Source organism: Scleropages formosus, chromosome 9, assembly GCF_900964775.1.
Source record: "Scleropages formosus chromosome 9, fSclFor1.1, whole genome shotgun sequence".
Classification (NCBI taxonomy): Eukaryota; Metazoa; Chordata; class Actinopteri; order Osteoglossiformes; family Osteoglossidae; genus Scleropages; species Scleropages formosus.
This window is the reverse complement of record NC_041814.1, coordinates 15,815,191-15,831,218: the sequence shown is the minus strand read 5'-3', so window position 1 is coordinate 15,831,218 and position 16,028 is coordinate 15,815,191. Positions and strand designations below refer to the sequence as shown.

At 41.5% G+C, this 16,028-nt stretch overlaps 1 protein-coding gene across 1 annotated transcript in view; it reads right to left on the bottom strand.

The window, feature by feature from the left end:
- Nucleotides 1-15,816, bottom strand: part of cachd1 (cache domain containing 1) — a 67,211-nt gene extending 51,395 nt beyond the window's left edge. Inside the window, exon 1 of the mRNA XM_018753814.2 lies at nucleotides 15,365-15,816. Coding sequence (XP_018609330.1) covers nucleotides 15,365-15,613 — 249 coding nt within the window. The 5' untranslated portion in view covers nucleotides 15,614-15,816. The remainder of the gene's footprint in view (nucleotides 1-15,364) is intronic.
- Nucleotides 15,817-16,028: the final 212 nt, after the last annotated feature.

Sequence of the window (16,028 nt, the reverse complement as noted above, 5' to 3'; positions counted from 1 at the left end):
ATCAGCCACCAGCAAGGAGGTGAGTTATCCCCATACACAAAGCAAAGTGCTGTGGGTTTAGATAGAAAGCACTACATTAATTGAACCCATTTCTATTATTACTGTACACTAGGTGAGAAGAAGCACAGAGAGGGGAGAAATGGGTATAGATGAGCTATAAAAATCTGTGCCCTTTTGTAATGTATGGCTTTGCTGAATGAAAAAGCAACCAGTCAAGGCTTGGAGTTATAATCCCTTTCCCTACAGGTTGCATTTTGACAATTCTGGAGGAAACTTAGAAAAACAAGAAAAAATCAAATTTAAAACAACTGAAGCCATGACAATATGGGAAAAGTACATCGATATTTCCTTTGAAATGTGGAGCTGGAGGAGACTTACAAATACCATGACCATCCAGGAAAACGAAGACAGATCATACTTCAGACAGTGACAAAAGTTAGTGGAAAAAGAAGAAGGCAACCAGTAACCAGATGGATGGACCAAATCACATCAACTACGGATGAACCCCCTTCAACACAAGGACACAAGTGGTAGACTAAGTTAATGTTGCCAGGAATATGAATTCTGAGTTCTTTCATATTAATGCTACAGCATTACAGACACAGGATGACAGTAACTAAGCAGAAATATGAAAGTAAATGTGTAAAACCATGGGCATAAGAAGTAACAGAACTCTTGATCCAGCTGCTACAATGGCCAAAGAGTCTCATTTCATCAGATAAACAGCTGATTTGGTATTCCTGAAAATGTATGGTGCCCCCATCTTCAAAAAACAGACCTAGTATGAACAGACCAAAAAGTTTTCTTTGAGGACTCAAACAAAGGCCCACTTGGTTTGGTCACACTGTGTAGAAACACAGAAGTTCCTCATGATGGTTTATCCAGGCCCTTCCACAATTGCAATTGTGCCAGTTCTCAGCAACAGAAAAATACTTCATCTGTGGTGGGGGGGTCAGCAAGAAGCAAAATGCAGAAAAAACATCTTGACAAGAAATACATAAAACGCATGTCTTCTGCAGTGACAGTTGTTACTTTTAAGCAGACACAGATGACAAGTATTATATGTAAAGAGAGAAAGTCTATCTGTGTCTCAAGTACTCATCACTTTACACACCTAAACAGCCACTCAGGATCCCCTGAGATGGATCCACACACCATGATCACTCATAGCATTACCTCTCAAAACCAGCAATTTGACACCAACAATAACACTTCCAAGAACCACGCAGTAACGACCTGCTGTTATCACTGATCATGTCAAGCTTTAGGTTTACTTTGGTTGCCAGTTTAAGATAAGGAAACGTACATGTATCTGTGCGCGACATAAGATGTTTTATGTTCCTTCCACATACCCACTTTCATCTTTATCAGTCTACTTGCTTCCTTTAAAAGAAAAGGAAAGTGCATAATTTTGAATAGATATGACATGTAGTAAAAATACACACACACACATTTTCAGAACCGCTTGTCCCATACGGGGTCGCATGGAACCGGAGCCCACCCGCAACACAGGGCATAAGGCCGGAAGGGGAGGGGACACACCCAGGACGGGACGCCAGCCCGCCGCAAGGCACCCCAGGCGGGACTTGAACCCCAGACCCACCGGAGAGCAGTACCCGGTCCAACCCACTGCGCCACCGCACCCCCCCACTGTAGTAAAAATATTAAATTTTAAATATACCAGAGTATGTATACTGTATATATATTTATATATATACACACACACAGTATATATAAACTTATCCCAGTCACCCTGCTATTACCAGACATTTACAGAAATTCTTTATAGCAAACTGAGCTTCCCCTTCCTGTCATGTCCACGCCCACAACACAAGCGACAACACCTGATTCTGCGCTAGATCCCGATTAATCACTCACCCTTTAAAGACCCTCTTCAGCTCCCGTACCGTTGCGGAATCTCGTTAGGGACAACCGCCCTTCCTCGCGTCACTTCGCGCACACACTTACTCTATTCTCTGTTCACGATCTCCAGTTTTTGACTCCTTGCCTCGTTTTCTGACCACGACCATGGATCCTCGTTCCTGTCCTGTTCGCCGATCGACCGACCCTTCGCCCCTGTCCCTGGTTTTGAGAACTTGCCTCTTCCCTCAACTTCAGACAAACAACGCTGCACTTGGGTTCAGCTGTCCCTGCTCCCTGTGTTCCGCATGACACCTCCATATAACTTTAGCTGTGTTTTGTTAAGCAAAGGAATTTGCCTTCTTTAAAAAGTATCTGACATTCTTAATTTCTAGAAATTTTATTTTATATTTTTCCGTTTCAGGGGGCCATTGTGGCATGGCGTCCTATCCTGGGTGTGTCCCCTCCCCCTTTGGCCTTGCGCCCTGTGTTGCTAGATAATGCTCCGGACAAGCGGTTGTTGATGATGGAAGGATTTTTCCATTTCATATCATGTTTGATTATTTCACAATGACTATATTAATATGACAATTAAAGCATGATGTAGAAGAGTGTCTGGATATTGACCATTTTCTACATTTCTTATTACGATGGTGAGAATAATGAAGACAAACATAAATCGCTACTGGCTTCTACTTTTAATGTAAATTTACCTGACAGACTGATTTTTCAATCTCCTAGCTGGAGGAACAGTGTACTGTGAGTAATGTTGCTCTCATGTATAGTTTTTTTACTTTTCAGTTATGCCTTTGCTCCAACAGGTAATGTGTAGGGAAAAAACTCACTCCTAGTTCTCAAACTGAGCTCCAAAGCAACACTAATCCATACTCTAACATGACACATCACGCTGCATCCTTTATGCAAAACCTTAAAAAAATTTTACTCAGAATTTTAAAGAACTTTACTCTGAATTTGTTTTTTACTGTATTTTAATTTTCAATGGCTCAGTATGCTAATCCAACAAATATCCATCATTCCCATACAACATAGATTTAAACAAATTCCATTTATTATTTTTAAACAACTTGTTGGAGCATTTCTGCTTTTTTCACTGAAGTGTGCGGAGGGGGTGGTGTTACCAATTATAAGTAGCTGTGAATAGGTCTATGTGAGATTAAATCAGCATTTCCTTTCAGAACAATCAATTCAAAATTGGAAGACAAAACAGGGAGAGCACTTTTGCTAGCTAGTGACAACTGAGATACCACGTCATTGCAATAAGCAACATATAAACCATTTGCCATTTAAAAGATAAAACCTCTAGTGAGTAGCATTTGCCACCGTTAGTTTCCATTAGTTTACTCAGCCAATGCTTTTCTACAAAGCAACTTACCATTTTAAGTTACTTAAAATTTACTCATTTATACAGATAGGTGATTTTTACTAGAGTAATTCAGGGTTAGTATATTTATCGAGGGTATTACAGCAGGAGATGTGATAAGAACACATTTACACTCACATTTAGTCATTTAGCCGTTGTTATATCAACAGAAAGAGAGACCTGAATGCAGACACGTGATTCTAAAGCAAGGTTAATTTGTTACTTTCCACCATCTGAACCAATGTACAGTACATCACAGGAGTAGCTGGATTAAGGTTTATCCAAATAATCAACAATTTCTAATCACTGTTTCTTTAAAACAAACATTTACATCACATGAGTAGGTGTAGGAAAGCTTACCTGTTATTCAACAGTTATGATCTCAAAGTTATACAGCGACAGAGGTGAGTTTTAAGACCCTTCTTAAATGTAGGATGAGATTCAGCAGTTCTGAGTGAAAAAGGGAGGTCATTACACCACACACACACACATTTTCAGAACCGCTTGTCCCACATGGGGTCACGGGGAACCGGAGCCTACCCGGTAACACAGGGCGTAAGGCCAGAGGGGACACACCCAGGACGGGACGCCAGTCCGTCACAAGGAACCCCAAGCGGGACTTGAACCCCAGACCCACCAGAGAGCAGGACTGTGGTCCAACCCACCGCACCCCCGAGTGTCATTACACCACATCAGAGCCAGAACCAAAAACATTTGTGCTTTTGATTTTAGACCTTTGCCTGAGACCACCAAGCGGGTGGAACATGCAACCACTGAGCTCAAATGCATGAGCTTTCATCACAATGTTACGTGCTGTTACAAGATATGATTAGCAGGAGACATCCGTGAAGGAACATGAAAGTAGTAATAAAGTTTTTGAGAGTTAAAACATGGAATTGTTAAGAGTATCATTTTACGTTTCTTTATTTAGCAAAGGCTTTTCCGCAATATGACTTCCAATGAACATTATGCAGTGTTACCAGCCCACACCTTATTCACCAAGGTGACTTACACTGCTAGATACACTACTTACAATGGGTCACTCATCCATACATCAGTGGAACACACTCTCTTTCTGTCACCCACACACTATGGGTGAACCTGAACAGCATGTCTCTGGACTGTGGGAGGAAACCAGAACACCACAAGGAAACACAGACACAGGGAGAACATGAAAATTCCGCACAGATTGAGCAGGAATTGAGCCCACGGCTCTCGCGCCACGCAGGCGCTGTAATGCAGCAGCGCAACTCGCTGTGCCTCCATGTCACCCACATGTTTAAGCAGCATGGGTTCCATCCATGAAAAAACCCCCAGTTCAAAGCAAAAATTATCTTTATGAAAGGAGTTCAGTTCAACCGGTGGAACATTTATCAAAATGGTTTGCAATGTTCAGAACATGCTGAACAGATTACTACTGGCTGACTGGAGTAATATATAGGAAAAACTTCTACATGAGTAATTTTTAAGTTTTCCAGAGAAACACTGATTTGGGGTAAAGGATATAATAAATTCTGTAAAAATATGACAGAAAACTGAAAAAAAAATTAAGATACAACCCATATGTTTCTGGCTTTAGCACAACTGCATCACCCCACGGGACTTTTAAAACATAGAGGCACACAATTATGCATGAATACTACAAGCAGGTACTGGCTACATGCCACAAGAATCCAGACATCGCAGCATGAAATCTCATGTTATCAAGCCAGTGTGCACGCAAATTACTGTTTACTACACAATGAATTACAGTGATCATTGGATTTAATTTGTGGGATTTTTTTTTTTTTAATCTGTGTAAATATTTTTCTCCACAAGAACAGATCATAACCATGTCCTCCTCCTTCATGCAGGGATGTTGTAAATCTATGATAACATGCATGCCATAAGTATGCCCTCTGCAAAAAAGCCACCCCAAATTTTCACAGTTCATTGTAAACCCCACTTTAACAGTAATGTAGCTATTTTAGAAGACATTTGAAACATGACAAACACCACATGCCTTGTAGTCTGGGGAAACAGGTAGTGTAGTGGTTAGAACTGCTGGTTTTTGTTTGAAAGTCCCAGGTTTGAACCCTATCTCTTGCTGTAGTACCCTTTAGTAAGGTAACCTACCACAAAATGCTCAAGTAAAAATTACCCAGCTACATAACTAAGTGAACCAGTGTGTGTAAATTAACCTTTGAAGTTGCTTTGGAGAAAAGCATCAGCTAAAGAACTGTAAAATACGAAGAAATAAGAAACCAGCATTTCCTGATGGGTCCGTAAATTTATAGTATTATTTACTTATTTATTTATTTATTTTTACACATTTACTGAGACGCATGTTCATTACAAAAAAACAAACCTGATTTTTATTTCTGAAAAAGCAGAGAAGTGACAGAGAAATCTACAAATATGTATGATAAAAGAGTATGTTCAGTTCACGTCACCACGCAGGAACTATATCTTTTCATGAAAAAATTACCCATAGTGTAATCGACAGATTATACGAATTCAACTTTAAGAACTGTACTTCTGGGGTACATAGCATGTGAATGCGCGCACGGACACACACACACACACACACACACACACACATATATATATATAAACGCACACAATGAACATGTGCCAAGACCAACAAGGCCCATGGGCTGCCCTACTGGGTGGCAGCGCTCCTCCTCAGGCATCCAGTCCCCACGATCCCCTTTGAGCAGCTGGGGAGCTAACAAGTGCTCCGAGGCTCTGTGAAAGACACACCCTGGCACCGGTCCCGTCTGCTCCTGCCACTCCGTCTCTCCTGTTCGCCTGAGAGGCTAGTCATGTCCCACGTTCTCAAGTTTACATATTTTAAAGGGGAAAACTGTAGCATGAAAAATTTACACGGAAGAAAAACATGCTTAATAATTTAAAACTGTGTTGGACTGGAGACTTACACTACATTCATAAACAGAACCCTAAATGAACCAGGGGGCCCTGAAAATGGAGAGGTGTATGTGTGTGTAATGTAATACCAGATTCATTTAATATAAAGTTTACCATATGAACAGCTCTTCTGTTAGTAATGAAATAAATGCCAAGGCACATGCCAAAGGGTGTGTGTAAGTACAATTCTCTCAGGAGTGTACTGGAGGTCAGATTTCATATCAGTGTACACATCACAAAAAAATGGATAATCCAAAACACCAACATGTACATTTAATGCCGTAATGACATCATGAATGTAAGGTGGACCAAGGAAAAACGAAAAACATTTTTTGGCCCAAAGACAATCAGCAGTGTGAATAATCAAGCATTCTTACAAGTGCTCAAGATTTCAATTCCTTTTTCACTATTTACTGGAGTCAGCTTTAATAAGTAACTTTTGCATTTCCAAAGCCATTTGCTCACTTCACCATACAAGGTGTACTGCTGCTGCAGAGGCACACAAACCTGTAAAAAATCTATCCCATTGGTTTCACACAAAAATCTGAAATGTTTAAGTAATTTATTTCGGTCTGTTCTGGTCCTTGATGTTGCTGCACACAGTATGAGGAATCTGAAGAGTAAACTCTTGGTGTAGACATTGCATTCTTCTATCAAAATCACTCCAGTACTTCTTCATATCATCCAGTGTAAGTTTGAAACTTCAGCTCCAAATTATTTTCTGGGATAACTAACTGACTCAAGGGGGGGGGGGGGGGGGGGGGGGAGGGCTGGAAAATTAAAATTTTGGTACTAATATTTGCATGCATAAATACATAAATGTACATGTGTTACACTAACACATACTGTATGCCACAGAGCAATAAAGACAGGCCAGGTTCCCGCTAAGATTCTAGACTCATAAATACCTACATTAAAAACTTGAGATGTACGTCGCTTTGGAGAAAAGCGTCTGCTAAATGAATAAATGTAAAAGCAAGAAATTTATATATTAATGTTTGAATCAAGTATCTATGATTTATCAATGGTGGCATGTTATTGTTGTATTGTTCCTGAAATATAAACAGACACTATTCAATTTAAATTATAATATACCATACTTCATACAAATATTTGGCACAAAGAATGAGATTATACACATGAAATTTAAAGGCAGATTTAGGCTGCATGTTAAACGTAACAAATATTTAAATCTAAGGCAATATCAAGTTATAAATCATAGAAGTGTGGAGACAGACAAGTCATCACAACAGCTTGCACATTTCAGGAAATTAATTTTGAAACTCTGATGATGCATCTGTTTATAAAGCAAAGCAAGGTGAATTTGCAAGCATTAATTCCAAGTTGTGTTCTTCCCATTTACTACCGAAAGTGTCAGGCTGATAATCGTCACGTCTCTGGCAGGATTCATCCTCAACGTTACACAGCAACTGCCGAACAGCCACTAGACACATCTCCTTCCATTTTCTCCTTCCCATCACCTCTCCTCACTGCCTGCCAATCAGGGACTCTCCTCAAATGAGCCACACTTCCTTTCATCTCCACACTAACCCTCGGCAAGCAAAGCAGGCCAGGGGTCAAATGTCGTCCAAAGCCATTTCATCTCCCGATGGGTTAAAAAAAAAAAAAAACTGGAATGTCTCAAACAGAGGCTGCTACTTATATTGAACCACATACAGAAAATTACAAACACAGACACACACACACACACACACACACACACACACACACACGTATGTTCTGGGAATGGGCATCAAAACATGTCATGTTAGGTTCTTGAAACAGAAAAGTGTTTAGTGGAAATGCTGTTACAAATTGAAGATAGTAAAGACTAAAGTTTAGGATGGACTAAAAAGGACTAACACAAAATTGTGTTAATTACCATTTCTCACAGTTGTACTGACCAAAGGATTCAATCCTTTAAAATTCTTTTAACCAAAATTGACCCAATACCCAGACTAAAGGTAGGCAACAGCAATCTCTTAATACAAAACCATTTTAAAACCATTTAAAGTTATCATGGTTACAGTAATAATCCTGGCCCCTATCATTCTGTAATAAAATGTGCTCTTGTTATACATCACTGTACAATAGATTGAACAATCACCGTGGAGCAAATTATAATGCAGCCAAACTTCTGTAAAAAGAGAAGGAAGGGAGGGCAATTTAATTATATATTACTGCCAATGAATCCAAAACATAATTATTCAAAGCCAACATTCTTAATATATTTCTAGGACACCACCAAAAAAGGCCACGTAGCAGGAATTCCCATCACTGAAATTAAAGGCACTTGACAATAATCCTACTGTGTCCCATGCTGTCCTCATATATGCAGACACCTGTGTGACAAAGGCGAGTCCGCACCTGCCTGCAGTACTCCAGGTACCCCCATGCCCCCATGAAGCGCTGCTGCAGAAAGCCACCCAAGTCGGTAACCCACCAGAAATCAGCCCCACAACGTCCTCCGTGCAGACACTTCCTCAAAGGCCGTGATCCCAGCGCAGATAAAAACAGCCCTGTGGCTCCCTGGACCAGCCAGTGGCAGGCACACAAAGACCTTATGTGAAGGACCGCAAGAGTGGAATTCTCTAGAACAAAAAGAACAGTCAGCTCCATAGCAATTATTTGACACAGCCCGCATAAGAAGGTCCATTTGTCAAATTATATTAATTTATATATTTAGAAGCCCCCATTTTACACAACAGATTTCGACTGGAGTCACATGAGACCTGAAAAAATGCGCAAAAGTGTGGCTCTTGGATGAAAACACCCATCTCAGTTTTATACGCTGCTTTTTATTCTGATACAGTCTCTTCTGAATCACAAGCAAACAATTCATTTTAACAAGCCAGCTTTTTTCATACAAAATCATAACACCTTCTGCATATACAGTAATTAAAATTAAGTAAAAAGCACTGACATTCTAACACAACAGAACGCAATAAACATGGCTGTATAAGGCAAACCCACAGCTGGCAGGAGTTCATTTGCGTGAGCAGGTAAATTCCAGAAAATTGCAACAATTCCAAAGTAACTCTTAGTGCGGTGCACTTTTAAGATAACAAACCCATGCTGCCAGCAAATGGAAACATTTAGAAAGTGAGTGCAAATTTAAAAGTTGTGCTGGCAGCAGGGCAGGTATGTAAACAAGGCATGATAAAAGTGTTTGGAATCACTGCGCAAAAAGTTCGGCTCTCCTGATCACACACAAATGCACCATTTCAACTCTGCAACTGGCGAAAGAAACTCCTGCATTAGCAGAAACACACATGCATCTCACCTGTTAACCCAACACGTTAAACCTAAAAATTAAAGTTTTAAAGTAATTTAACACCAACAAATTTTGACAAGGCTCTTGTTCACTGTTATTTATGTTCAGGGTAAATTCGTAGTTGTATTTAACATATATTTAGCTTTATAAGCAGGATCTGATGGGCTTTAACAATGAGAATGGGGGAATGGGGAAGGGCGGGAATTTGTTCATTCATAGAGAAATGACAGCACTGCAAGGACAACAAATTCCCTCAAGAGCTGGATGACGTTTCAGACCCCAAGCCTCACAGTCCTGACATTAAGCATTGATATTTACTTATACACACCCTCGATTTATGATATAAAAACAAAGCAGCATAACAATATGAATAGGAAAGGCTACTTCTGCTTATGCTAATTCACTGCCATACATTCGGCTTCTGCAGTTCATTACCATCTTCTACACCTGAAACAAGAAAAGAAAAACATTACATACTGAAACTATTCAAAAAACTTTTTTCATATTCTCAGCTATGCGAAGTGTACCGGGATGTTCCACTAGCCACTAAATAAACGGTGTTGGTAAAGAAAACGTAGCAAGAGAAGGGGAGTGCGGAGAGGGCCGTTGAGATAAAGAAAAGGAGAAGCAGGCAGAAACAGGGAAAAGCAGCGGTGGGGGTCCTTCTCGGCCCTCATCGGGAATGCAAAGCTTCGTCGAGGGGGAAGGGCAGTTCATAGAGCTAAAAGACACAGACAATGAAGTGGGAACACTGCTGCCAATGCCGCAACTTCTCCCAAAACAGCATAAATCTCCCTCCCGGTCCCCCCCCCCAGCTCAGTTTCTTACAGCACTCTTAGCGGCTCTCAGGGTCCAGGAGAAGCCTGAAGTGATAAGGCCTTTTTCCCAGTTTTGGACTAACTATGGAGTCCAGAGGCCACACACTGGGCAGCCCCCATAAAGCCTGCTCTTTCTTCAACAACTTGACAAGCACAAGAGTAAAGAGGCCAATATGGGCAAGTTAAATGGGCATTCTCTTTCAGCAATTACAGTGAGACACATTATTATTGCTTCAAATTAAGCAAACACCTTTGTCCAAGACAAGGAAAAATAGATACACCACACTAAGCCACTTACAGTACAAGAGCCTTACCATTTAACTTAAGTCAGGCCAGGAGCTGCGAGCACTACCTGCTGTCCCACCCATAAACATTTTACATGACTGGTAAGTACAAGTCACTCGACTCAATTACATACTGTCCCGTGCAAATGCAAAATAACTGCGAAATGCAATTGTTCTCATTAGTGGTATGAGTATATTATGGAAATGTAAAAAATAAGTCCAATAAATGTTTTTAAGTCGGAAAAATTTTACTGCCATTACAGACTGAACAAGTGGACGTGCCTTCATTAACAGACAGTGGCACTCACATGCAGTGCACCTGTATTTCTCACATATTATCACCAAGAAGACCTACTCATATTTGTGAAATAATGAGTGATGTGAAGCGAACATGACTTAAAAAGTAAGTCCAATGAGGATATGGCAGCATCTCAGACCACTGGACATGACTGCGGACACCCTGTTACACACAAGCTGATGGCAAGTTATTTAGACCAAACAGGTGCTGGATAACACTGAGAAAATAGAGATACCGTTGGTTCACCGTGTCCAGCTGTGTTACTTTTTATACATCATATTTTACTGAATCAGACTTTGACAGTAGCATATTTTGGGTCTTATCCAGTGAATGAAACTTCCATGAAAGCCTTAATTCTGCTAAGAAAACCACTGCAGTGGCAAAAATTCTATTAATATTTAACTTTGTTTTCAAATGGTGAATGAAAACGATTCATTAACCAAAAAGTAACACAACGAAACAATTAGAAATACATTTTTATTGACATAACAATGTCATAAATACCACAATGGTGCAACAATATAACAATGTATAACAGTACAAAGTGGAATGACTAACAAGATGGAAACATTGTATTCCACCTACAATGGCTGCATCCATCTAATGATTAACAGGTAAGTTTTTCAAGGCTGGTTTACAGAAATGTGAGGGGCTTGTGATCCAAGTGTATATAATCTCGCACAATGAGTAAAGCAGAGGGTCAGACCTCAAACATCTTCTGCTTCACCAGTCATCCCCCGCTGGAGTGATTACAGCATCCAGTGGGGAACGGTCACCAGGAGTTCACTGGTCTACACAAAACCACATTAGAGGGAGCCGCAGGAGAAATGCTCATGGTCGGACGACAGACAGAATAGGTGAGAGGGTAGCCCATCCGAGGGGACGTTCCAGAGAGGCAGGACCCCTGCAGAAGCTCTGTCAACCACGCAGCTTGATAGGTGAGCCATTGCTTTGATAGCTCATTAGCATCTACCACCCAGCAGGTCCCCATACATTACAACAGATAGTGATATCTTTACACAATATCAATCACAGTCACTCGAACATCAGAACAAGGTCACACGTAACAACACTATCAAACTGGTTTTCCCAAGCTCAATGAAGCAAGACATTCTAGTTATCTGCCAGGTTACTTTTTTTATTTTAAACCAGAAAACCATGAATACTCTGCTCCAAAACTGACTGTAATCTACACACAACTGGTATCAGTTGTTTTAATAATAAAATATGGTGAAAAAATTCCTAAGCCGGCAACACCTGACAAAACACAAACATTTATTTAATATGAATCCCATTGTTAACCAATACAAAAAATAAAATTCTCAATTCACCAGCAAGTTTTAAAATTGCTCACTAAGGCAGCAGACTAAGTATTTAATGGTTGTATCTGTGCTTCCTTCATAGTGTAAAATAAGGAATATAGAACAGGCACAGATCATCAAAACTTTAAAAATAAAAAATAAAAACAAAAGAGCAGCAAAAGGATTTAAACAGCCTCTCCACCCACAGTTACAGTTGGAAATGAACCAACAGAAAACTGTGCCCCAAAAACCAAAGGAGAACTGCTCCTTCTCACTAAAGTCGGCCCCTCCCAAATCCACACAGGTCCCACGCTGGTAAATTAAAAAGCCCAATGCAGAACTCGAACAATAAACCACAAGCCCCCTTTTGATTGGCAGAGCCACTTTCAAAGAGGAGAAGGAAATACTGTCTGATAGAATCAGCTCCCTCAAAATAAGCCTCTTGATGTTTCCCCTCTAAAATTTATCATAAAGCCATCATGACTGCATTGAGGGAACAAAAAGTACTACTTTTGACATCAGCACTGAAAATTTCTATACATAACACCAAAATGACAAACACAGCTACAAATAAAAGAACAACCATTTCCTCGTAACAGCACCACATGACACTAAAATATTACTGTATTGATGGATACTTTTATTTTTGGTATTCACAAAAATCCAGTCTTCAAACTGCCATCAATATTAATTACAATTTCTGTAATTTGGCATCAAGGAATGTGGCATTCGACAAAAAAAATCATTTACTGATTTTTATAATTTTAGATTTAGTTACATATACTAGTCTTGCTTGCTGATTGGCCACAGGGCTAAAATGGGAAAACTTGCTCTGTCTTTCACTGAGGGGAGGGGAAAAAAAAAAAAAAAAAAAATCACTCATCTTCATTCTGGTGAGAATCTCCTTAAAGCATTTATGAAAATATTGTCAGAAACCTGTCACATTCTGATAGCACATGCCTTTTACGGTTTTGTCCATGGGCTCCATTTCGTTGTCTAGAACTGACAAACAGCACACACATCTCCTTTCTGTAACTGCCAGCATTTGTGTGTGTTAAAGTGACATGCCAGTTCAGGACCCCCCAGGGAGCTATTTGTTACCGAATTCTTATACAATACAAACCCTGTCTACATTTTAACCAAAGTCTTTCATCTCGACTGGAAGGCCCACGTTAACGATTCTTACCAAAACGACAGGTTCCCGAAGACCTAGCACACACTTAAACATGATAAGAAAATACAACGGGGAACACTTTAAGGTTACTGGAACATGACTCTCGGATTCATGTGACTTATAAATAACCATAACTCAAAATTCTGTGAGTCTCTACGAACCATGAACATCTGGAAGCAAAGACGATGTGACTCCAAGGCAAAAATGACCATGGGGTAAAACAAATCCATGAAAGCGGGCTTTTTATCGGGAGAGCAAGAAAGAGGGAATGAGGGACAAGGAAAGAGAGGGGAACTGAGCATGTGAGTGACAAAGGAGGAGCCCTGGGAAAAGAGCGGGCCTCAAAGCAGCTCCTGGTGCCTGGATAAAAACCTCACAAAGATGAAACACCATTTGGTCCCACCCCAACAACCACCCTCTGTGGAGTGTGTGGATGGCCACAACACACCTAAACACACAACAGGGCAGCAAAACACACAGCGGCAGAAGGACAAAGTTGACCAATTACCAGGCAAGCCTGAGAACTGCTTAAGATGAGCGTAAAACCACAGGAAAGTAAGGTCTCGATTGGCAAATACTTGAGTAATTGTCTCTGAAACAAACCGCAACCTTTAGCCATTTATACTTTAAAACTGGCCACATTTAAATTAAAACCAAATGTGCAATAGTTCATATGAAATTTAACAGTAGAAGGAGGCAGCACTGCTGTGAGTGGTCATGGCTCTCCAGATGTGAATGAGCGGGTCAAACTAAGCTGCCGCAATATTAAAAAACCCTGCTTAAAAACCATTAGTACCAATTATTTCCATTAAATACTGTATTATTTCTTAATAACAATACAGTATTTAAATATACCTGATAACCAAGTGTACAAAGCAGCCTTTCCTTCTTTTGCAGGGAGATGGACCCATCAGATACAGCACCGTGGGTGTAAAACGTAGTAAAATCGATGGTGTACACTGGTGTAAAACGTGGAGTAAAACTGTGGCTAGCTGGTGTAAAAACGTAGTGTAAATCCGATTAAAAAATATGGAGTGATGTTCAACAATGTTCAAAGCTTCACTAGTTATATTATCACCATTACTATTATTTAGGAAATCTACCCTGTGAATCCAGTTAATTCAATTGCCGAAATAAACCAACATCATGGTCAAATGACGCCAAATTAACAGGACCGTGATAGTATTAGTAGCCAAAGAAAACACAATATGAATATTCAATATTGAATATAATTCCGAATGTATGCGTGACCAGTAGAACAGGAGAGTCGCCGGACGATCGATTCAGTCAGATGGATGTTAAATTGTAAAAAAAAAAGAAAAAAAAATATATATACATATATATATATATATATAAAGATAAATAAGAACGAACTCGCAGGTGTTGCGAGCAGAGTACGGTGTCACACCGAGCGCGAGGACCGCGAACACACATCGGCGGCACGGAGCGCCCGCGGGGGGATCGGAGCGCGTCCTTACAAACCCCGCCATCACCTGCGCGCGCGCGCTCGCGTGTGTGCGCGTGTTTCTGCGCGAGTGTGGGAGCGAGTGAGTGAGTGAGCGAGCGAGCGAATGGGTTAGTTCACCACTTTTAACTACGTTTAATCACTATTTTCCCCTTTCCATGACATAAAAGTTGCGGTAATTTTATCAACACCGCGGCACTGCTGGTGTCAAACGTCCGTTTCAGAGTTTGAAAAATGGCAGAAATGCCGTTTAAAAACACAAAACGGTAACCAGGACAGACGGGCATGTACGCTCAAGAGGATCATGACACACACACTGACTGTCAGTCAGCGTGATAACGTTTTTCAAACCTCTAACTTTACTACACGTTTCCCCGACTGCGGCGGTGTGCTGAGAGAAAGGGCTCGACACGACAGGTTACAGGCAGCAAACTTAAGACAAAAAAAGAAAAAAATAAACGAAAAAAAAGTGATTCAGTGCGCAGCAGCTGAGCGTGGCAAGTAGCACGGAAAAGCCAGCGCTGGCCCTTCGTTTCTCTGTTTCCCACCGCTGCGTTCGTTTCGCTGCTCTTTCACCGTGTTTTTCACCGTGCTCGCCCTACCTGCATGGTGAAAACTCCGAGCTCCTGCGCCGACAGCTTCTTCATCTGCACCGCTAAAACTTGCGCCTCTTCCAGGATGGAGAAGTCGCTCTCGGCCCCGCAGCGGGCGCAGCAGGTCGCGAGGCACGCGAGCACGAGGCTCCACGCGACCAGCGACTCTTTATCCCGTCGAACTCGGCTACACTTACTCCGCGGTGAGCGCGAGTGAGCGGCGGGTGCGCGAGACCCCTCGGGCGGCCGCCTCGCCATCGTGGCCCTAGCAGAGCTCCGCGGGAACGCGCGGAAACTTAAGGGCGACTGCGGCTCTTCGCAACTTTGCCGCTGAGAGATCCTCCTCCAGGTGTCCGGACCGCCGCGCCTCTGCGACGGGAGGAGGCATCAAGGCGCGCCCCTGCCCTCCATGTGGAGAAGGGGAGGACGCGCGGTGGGAAGGACAAGGAGGTGTTTTTGGGAAGAAGAACAGGAGGAGGAGGAGGAGGAGGAGGAAGGTGTCGCCGTGTCTCCGCCGCGCTACAGCACGAGCTGAGCATCACAATGGGCGGGAGAAGAGTGCCGCGAACTGCAGAGCGCGAGGCTGCCGATCCCACCCGGAGCTGCTGTCCTCCGCAGGCTGGCACAATGTTTTGCTCTGTGAAAATCGCATGTTGCGGCTATTATTAAAGAG